The following is an 8,109-nucleotide window of genomic DNA, read 5'->3' on the forward strand; positions in this document are numbered from 1 at the left end:
TGAGAACCTCAACTTTCTGCATTTACCAACATTTACTTTGCAGAGGTCACAGTCCAGCTGTCTGTGGGCACCAGCAGTCTCAGCCGAAGAGAGCAGGGCTGCAGCCTCCCTCCCCTTGCTCTGGCGTTTAATCAAGACAGTATTCAAAATATGATTCTGGGAGATTATATTGGGAGATTTGCAGGAGGCTCTCAGGGGGGCAGAGATGGTGGTAACAGATTGCCACTGGGGGCTTGAGGCTGGGATAATCACAGGCTCAGACGTGCCATTCTCAGGCCCTTCTCCTGGACCCCGGGAGCTCACCATCAGCTCTAGAGGAGACACTGAGCAGCAGGATGGAGAACTAGATCATCCCTGTATTTTACAGTGGCACAACGTGGAGGGGAAGGGGCTTGTCCAAGCCACAAAACAAGGCGGTAACACAATTGAGAAGGTAAAGCAGGTTTCTGGGATCCCAGACTGCCCTTCAGTCCCTCTCACACCCCACTGTCTCCAGCCAACTAGGACCAGATCTTTGAGATAAGCTTAGGCTGCAGGCTCCTGCTTTGGGCTGGGGAAGGCAGGGAGAGGCTAGGCCACCTAGGCAAGAGATGTTTCTTGCAGCTGGAGAGACAACCTCCTGGGGCCCTGGGTGGTGAAGTAGGGCAACTCGGGAAGGCCTCCTTTCCCAAGATTGAAGCTGAACTGCTGGAGGCGGTGTGCGGGTGAGATTCCCCCTAACCCCGACCCTCTGGGTCCTAGACCCTGCTCAGCCACATGAACTGAGTTTAGTGGGGTCCCTTCTCCAATCTGGTCTTCAGCTTCCCATCTCCAAGTGTTGACTCTCTGATTCTAAGGATCACTCTCCCCTCCACGAAATGGCTCTCTAGGGCCCTACTCTCAACTGGAAGCCCTAGGACGCCTCTGCCGCCTCTGCAGTCTCCGGAGGGGTCTACCTGGCCCCCCAGTAGGGGGTGGGGTCGAGAGTGCCTTGAAAGAAACCTCCAGCTAATGCTCTTTATTACAAGCTTTAATCCCGCAAAGCCGACTGGAAATAATGTTTATCTTTTCGCAGTTTAATTTTCCGGACCCTAAGCCGCGGGTCAGCGAGGGCGACTGAAGGTCCCTGGGGAGGTTGGGGGTGGGAGCAGCTGTTGCCCAGGAACAAAACGAAAGCAAAGAGGGGTCTCCCATAGGAAGCGCGGGCGGGTGTTTCGGCGGGCGAGCGAGAACCGAAAAGGGACTTTGACCCGGGCGGAAAGCTGGAGTTGGTCTCCACCACGGACCGCTGTGACCCTGAGCTGGTCACCCGCTCTCCCGTTTGGGCTTAACCTTCTCATCTGATGAGGAGGGTTGCAGTTTTTGTAACTCATGATCTCTAAAGTCCCTTCCGACAGCAAAGCGGTCTCTTCCATAGAGAAGAAGGGCTAGGAGTTGGCGCACTGCTTCGACTTCCCTAGCATTTCCAACCTCCACATTTCCCCTCATCGTCCTCCAAAGGTCTTCAATTCTCCTGCCCAGGAGAAGGACTCTGCTCGCCTGGATTTCAGTGACTTATAACGTGGCATCCGCGCTGGTCTGGAAGGCTTGGCCTGGCCGGACTCGGCGCTGGAGACTCAGCTCCCCAGGGATCCAGGCCTTGGGCGCACACCCCACTGCCTTTCCTCCTGCCTTCCCGCCCCATCTGCTCTTCGGAGCTCCCCTCTAGGGCACTGTCCCGGGTCCCTGCCTCCCTGCTAGCAGCGGTGCGCTCATTCCCTGGCTAAAGCCAAAGCCACTAGACCCGGGACGCGAACGCAGGCAGCCTCCCAGAGTCAGCATTGCGCGGGCGTCTTTACATCTCTTACCCCCAACCCCGCCGCTCGACACTCCTAGCAAGGGGGACAAAGACCCCTTCCCTGCCCGTCAGTTCCCATTGGTTGGCCTGTACCGGAAGTGTTTGCTGACACTTTTGATAAAACGGGAAGAATGCCCCCTCTCGCCTCACACCGACCCTGAAAGCTGCCTGACCTCGCCATTAGGCTCAGTTCGATCGGAGGAGCGCGGTCCTCATCGCCCCTCCCCCCAGCAAACTTACAACCCAAGGACGAACCCGGAAACAGATGCAGTTTCCAGATAAACATCCTGACAAGTCCCACCACTTCCTATGCGCATGACCCGCGAGGTGGTCAGCTTGGCTCCACGGATTGGTCACGCAGCGGTTAGTCCGCTGAGCTGCAGTCGCCAAGACCTTATCGGTTACCTTGTCAGTTTCTTTCCCAGCTACTAAAGGAACTGAGGTATGCAGCCCACGCCGCGCTGTCGCAAGAACCCCTGGCCGCAATGCATGTTTGCCTGCACCCCGATCTCTCCAAGCACCCCTGGCAAAGATAGGCCACACAGCATGGGTTTGGACTGATTATTTTTTAAGGACACAAGGGGTTGGGAGGGGGAGAAGACGCACAGGGTCCTTAGTAGCCGGGTCTGCGATGAAGTTACAAAGTGAGGGGGCGTGGTGGAGGTGAGAGACAGGGGTGAGCAGGAGAGGAAGCCTTGTTGAATCCAGAGGAGGAAGAGACTTGGTAGAGTCGTTGGGTGGGGCAGACTCGCCCAGCCTCCCACTCGGCCTTCCCCAAGGTGCCCTGCCATCTCCTCCGTGGGGTCGGCTAAGGTACAATTCTGCCCACCGACCCAGCTCTGCGTGCAAGGACAGCTGCTAGGAGGGTTTCTGTGTGTCTGTCTCTTAGGCAAAATGAGAGCTCCTGGTCCCTGGCAAGGTCTGGCAGCTTCTTAACCTGGAGATGAATTCGAAACGTGGGGCCCATTTCCAAGATTCTTTCGCAAATCGCAGCCGTTGCGCTAACCTGCTGAGAGAGGAAAGGTTGATTAAAACCCAAAGGCCGCTTAGTGGCAATTCTTAGGAAACCTCTGGGTCAGCCATGTCTCTTCTGAAGGCAAGCAAAGGGTCTAGAGGCAATTAGCTTGCCAGAGGTAATGTTTGGATCCGTTGTGTAAATTCAAATAACAGTGTAACCCACTTTTCTAAGCCAGCAGCTAATCCTGAGAGAAATTACTACAAAGAGCGGAATCTGACAGTAATTGCTGGAGGCTGTCTCATGCTTGGGGAATGTCCCTTTGTGGGGTGAAATTCCCTTCCACCAGGTGCTTAACCCAGTGAAAAAACCAGCCAGCATAAGGGGACACTGATAGGCAGTCACTGGCCTGCCTGGGGATGAGCCCTTGGTAGAGTGCTCTCCAGGGACAACACCAATCTAGGGCCTGAAGCTGTTGACCGCAGGGGCAACTTCCCAGGGGTTTTGGTGGGACACAGAGAGAGCTGCAAGTTGGACTTAAGCACTGAGGTTAAATCTATGGTGTGCGTCTGGCCCACAATCTTAGACTTCTCCAAAAGCCCTGGTGCTTGCCCAACCCTAGTAAACTCTCTGAGCAGCACAGCAGGGGACCAGCCAGTCTCCTCTGAAGGGCAGGCAGGGGACAAGGGCGATTGTGCTAGAGGGGCATGGTGATGCACACCTGCTGAATTTGGCAGTACACTGGACCACGAATGCAGAGATCCTGGTTGTCCATCTCTCGAACGGATTTCTAAGTGATTCTAGGTAAATTACAGTCTCCTTGTGAGCTTATTATTATTTGGCTTTAAAGTAAGGGAGTACTAGAACTTATCTCTACGCTTCCGTCTGAAAGAGTGCTGTGAAGCAATCTCCCGTCAGGTCTGTGGCAGACCTGGGCAGACGGGAATGGCAGAGGGTGTGCAATTGCCGGGCAGGGCGGTGGGTGGGTGTCTTTTGCATAGATACTCCCAGCGCCGTTGGGGGCCCACTACCTTCTGCTCCAGACGGGTACTGGCACTGCACTACAGGCTCGCTCCTCCGCGGGCACGGCGCACAGTTCAGCGGTAGTCCCTGCAGGGCAAACCTGGGGTTTCCAAAGGCTTTGGCTATGCAGGAAGACTCGTCGCACGCGGAGTCTCTGGGGACTGAGAGTCGCCGGGCAGAGGCAGGAGGCTGTCCGGGAATCATATGGCACTCAGGACTTCGTGGCCTAGGCCGGGTTGGGGGTGCACCTTCGACAGCGCTGGCTGCCGCGGTGTGAGCCAGAGACCAGATGCGCGGTTTCTCCACGCATGGGTAGTGCATGGTCAACCTAGGGCCGCCTGTCTCCGCCGCGAGGAAGTCAGCTTCTTCCGATCCGGAAGGCTCACTGAAGCAGAAGCGGGGCGCGGCCAGGCCGCACTCCCTGCGCTCCAATCGGCCCTCTCGAGCTGCAGCGCAGGGCCCAGGCAGCGACTGCGCGCCCTTTCGGAACTCCGTCAGCCTGTCTGCAGCTGTGGCCACTACCTCCTCGTCTTCAGCTTCCTCCTCCTCCTCCTCCTCTTCCTCCAGGTCTTCTAGGTCACTCAGCCGGAGCCCCCGGGCCTCCTGGCTAGCAGTAACTTCTGCAGGAAATCAAGACCGAGTGAGAAAAGCCCCAGGGCCCAAGGGAAATCGGAGGAATGCCCATCCCTGAGAAGCTTTTAGCAAGAAGCGCCCTGCATTCAGGGCATCCGCGGTGTCATTCACCAGACCTGCCGTACCACCCCTTGCATTTGCCCCAGGGTTGTTGGCCGCCTGTCCCTGGGAAAGAATTCCTGCCCCAGCCCTGCCCCTACCCTTTAGCGCACTCCTCCTCTCGCGAGCCGTGCCAAGCCAAGGAAATGCCACATGGTGCTGCCTGAGTTCTGGATCTCAGTTTCTCAATTGTGAAAAACCAGGGGGCAGTTTTTCCTCCATTTCAATATTTACAAGTGACTGCTGTTATATCATTTAATTCAGCAAATATTTACTGAGCGCCAACTATCTGGCGGCCATCATTTAGGTATTAGGTGTGTAGGGCATAGGGCAGTGAGTGAGGCTTCTGCTGGAGCTGGCATTCTAGAGAGGGTAGTTGGCTATGTAAACTTTCTCACAGTGACAAGTATGGCAAAGGAAATCCAAACAGGCTGGCAGAACAGAAAATAACTGGGAAGCTATTTTGGCTTGGATGAGTCAGGAAGAACTTTAGGAGGTAACATTTTGATGTCAAGAAGAAGCCGGTTGTGTAGAGATTTACAGGTAGAAAGCAGTGCACAGGCTAATGCTCTGAGACACGCAGGGAGGTGCAAGGGTAAGTCTGAGGACCTTCCAGAAAATCTACCCTACAGGGCAGCTTTTGAAAGACCAAACTGCTTGAGGGCTTGTAAAATCCTTAAGGTGGAGTGGTGAATGTTTTCAGTACCTTTGGTGTCAGCGTTTAGGCAGCCTAGCGAGTCCTCCTCTCCTCCCTCTGCCTTCCTCTCCTCCCCACCTTTGTTCTTGGGTGCCCACGTCATTTTGTTCTCTTTCTTGAGGCGCCGGCGTGCGTTGGCAAACCAGGTGGACACCTGGGTGAGGGTCATCTTGGTGATGATGGCCAGCATGATCTTCTCACCCTTAGTGGGGTAGGGGTTTTTGCGGTGCTCATTAAGCCAGGCCTTGAGTGTGCTGGTGGTCTCCCGGGTGGCATTCTTTCGGCGACCAGCACCACTCAATTCCACTGCGCCATACCTGTGGGGGAGAACCTGGCTCACATTCTAGAAGGGGAACAAGGAACTGCAGGCAGAGGGCAGTCTGTGGCCTGGAAGTGTGGTTCAGCTCCCTCCTTCTCCCCTGCCCCCATCCACCCTACCTTGGCAGTAGGGGAGGAAAGCCTCCCAGTGCCAGTCACCAAGGCCCTTCACTCCTTACCGTTCATATTGGTACTGCCCCAGAGTCCGCTCATAGGGATAATAGGCTCCTGGTTGTGCCAGGCTGGGTGTAAAACTCCCTGCAGCCTCCTTAAATTCATACTGTGGATTCTGGAGGGAGAGGAAAAGAGAATTCAGGACTACAGTTCGGGAGGGGGCACATGGGGTAGTAGCTAAGGGTCTGATTCAAATCCCAGTATGGCCACTGGTACTGGTCGTGTGATCTTGGGCACAGTTGCTTAACCACTCTGTGCCTCAACTTCTTCCTTGGTAAAATGGGGATAATAGTACTGATAGGTTATTGAAGAAGACCATGCTAGCAGAATGCTTGGCAGAATCCCTGGTGCAGAATAAGCAGTAGTTAAATATTAGCTGCTGTTATTACTGTATCACTTACCCCTCCCCCTCCTCTCCACACACAACACACACCAGCTGGGGCATTGCCTGCTTTACTCTTCTTCAGGAGCTTTTCTCTGACCCTTTGTATCCCTGTGACATTGGGTAAAGTATTTGAACCCCTGTGCACCTCTATTTCCTCATTCATAAATTGAGATTAATGATTACTTGCCTACCTCACAGAATTAATAGAAGTATAAGTGTTTTCTAAACAGTATGAAGTTCAAGTTCTGCAAACTGTAATGTACTGTATTTTTTTGTCCTCCTTATACACAGTCCTAACCATTTCCTTTCCTCAGGAGGTGTGGGTCTTTCCTTGACTTTCTCTGGATTTCACCTGTCTCTACTGCTCACGCCCCGGGGACTCCACCCCTGTACTCACCAGTGCCCCATACAGTGCGGGGGGCTCCGGGCTATAGGGCAGGTAGCCAGGGTAGCTCTGGGCAGCTGCAGCGGCCGTGTAGGGGGCTCCATAGATGCCCAAGGTGGTGCCCAGCTCTGGTCGTGCACTGCCCAGCAGTCGACTATCGTAGGGTGCACAGCAGAGAGCGGGTGCTGGGGTGGAGCCTGATGCTACATCTGAGACTGAGCGTGGGGTAGATTCGCAGCATGTGGTGCTGGAACTTGCCGACACCAGAAACTACAGGGGCAAGAAAGAGGGCACTGGAGGTCAGAGACCCCTGCCTCCGGCTGGCGGGAGCTAGAAGCAAAGAGGGTGAAATCAGATTGCTCCTTCATTCATTCCTTCATTATGCATTAACTAAATGCCACCCGGGCTGAGCATTCTGTTAGGTGCTGGGACGGGAATTATAAAAGGCATTTTAACCAAAATACCCTTATAGATGCGCCTATGCCATTGCTAAGGCCCCAGAGCCCCAGGAGGCCGGGAAAATGTGAATATTCTGAAACTGGAATTAAAGACACCAAACCCTCAGGCCCCTTCCCTACCCTCCTCACAGGATCCTACATAGGCAGAGCTAGAAGGTGGCCTTAGAGACCATTATTAACGTCTCATTCCTGCTCCCCATTTTATAGATTGGGAGTGGAGGATCAGAGAGAGTGTGAGACTTGTCTAAGATCACACAGCAGGTCAAAGGTCGAGCCGGCACTAGACAACAGGAAAATACACTCAGAACTCTAGAGAAAAGCTGCAGAACAGTGGAGGGGGTGTCCGCAGAACTTTTCCAGGAAACCCTTGTCAATGCACAACATCCACTTTGGTTTGGAAAATCGAGGGAGCGGGAGAGCTTAGGCCCGCCCAAGGAAGGGGTAGGAGAAGAGTCCAGGTCAACAAATGAACAACAATATGGCGAGATGGACAGCGTCGTAGCCTACAAGTCCTTCCTTGTTTCTTTCCTTCCTTCCTTCCTTCCTTCCTTCCTTCCTTCTTTCCTTCCTTCCTTCTTTCCTTCCTTCCTTCTTTTCTCTCTCTCTCTCTCTCTCTCTCTTTTTCTTTCTCTTTAAGACACTCCCGGCCACCTGAGACTTCTGTATAGGAGGAGGCCTGACTGGGAGATCCCTGTGATCCCACCCACCTCACTGAGCGCATGGTCAGAGTGTCCGTGTTTCAGGTCACAAGATTTTCCAGGGTGCACTCCGGGGTGAAACGTTCTCATTTAGGGATTGGGGATGTCAGAGGAGGCTGTGACACATTACCCTGGTCCTTGCTCCTTCGGGCTTCCCGCAGGACACAAGAGGAGGAAGATCAGAGACAGGCGCCGGGCACTAGGCACTCTCTCCACCCAATCTGTCCCCTGTCCCCCATAGAGGCGCCTCTTACCTGGGAAGCGCCGCTGTACGGGTGTCCAAAGTGCGGGAAGGACATGGTGGCTGTCCCTGGCCCGCCTCTCTCTTCCCTTTCGAGTTCCCGTCTCAGCCCAACTGTTCGGCGCTCCCAGCAGCGCGGCGTCTCAGTTCCTTACACCGTGGCGGGTGCCCAGCGCCGGTTCCTCCGCCTGGTTGGCCCGAGTGGAGGCAGAGCCGAGGGCAGCCCG

At 54.6% G+C, this 8,109-nt stretch overlaps 1 protein-coding gene across 2 annotated transcripts; it reads right to left on the reverse strand.

Moving 5' to 3' along the window:
• Window positions 1–2,361: 2,361 nt before the first annotated feature.
• Window positions 2,362–8,109, reverse strand: IRX6 (iroquois homeobox 6). Of its 2 annotated transcripts, none has more exons than XM_011971919.1 (6): window positions 7,896–8,109; window positions 6,498–6,755; window positions 5,721–5,830; window positions 5,233–5,540; window positions 3,803–4,414; window positions 2,362–2,822 (listed from the first exon to the last, which is right to left on the reverse strand). In XM_011971919.1, the coding sequence occupies exons 1-6, from the start codon at window positions 7,938–7,940 to the stop codon at window positions 2,818–2,820; spliced, it is 1,338 nt and encodes a 445-aa protein (XP_011827309.1). In that variant the 5' UTR covers window positions 7,941–8,109; the 3' UTR covers window positions 2,362–2,817. The 2 variants fall into 2 exon arrangements, with proteins under 2 accessions (XP_011827309.1, XP_011827308.1); XM_011971918.1 differs by having other exon boundaries at window positions 2,362–2,825.

The sequence above is a fragment of the Mandrillus leucophaeus genome, unplaced genomic scaffold (assembly GCF_000951045.1).
Source record: "Mandrillus leucophaeus isolate KB7577 unplaced genomic scaffold, Mleu.le_1.0 Scaffold125, whole genome shotgun sequence".
Taxonomy (NCBI): Eukaryota; Metazoa; Chordata; class Mammalia; order Primates; family Cercopithecidae; genus Mandrillus; species Mandrillus leucophaeus.

Excerpts from the sequence above, each read along its gene's own strand:
- IRX6 (XM_011971918.1), bottom strand. The coding sequence starts at position 7,940 with ATGTCCTTCCCGCACTTTGGACACCCGTACAGCGGCGCTTCCCAG. Across the intron at positions 6,756-7,895 it reads CGTACAGCGGCGCTTCCCAG|TTTCTGGTGTCGGCAAGTTC; the intron begins GTAAGAGGCGCC and ends TTGCCCCTGTAG. Across the intron at positions 5,541-5,720 it reads GGGCAGTACCAATATGAACG|GTATGGCGCAGTGGAATTGA; the intron begins GTAAGGAGTGAA and ends TCTCCCCCACAG.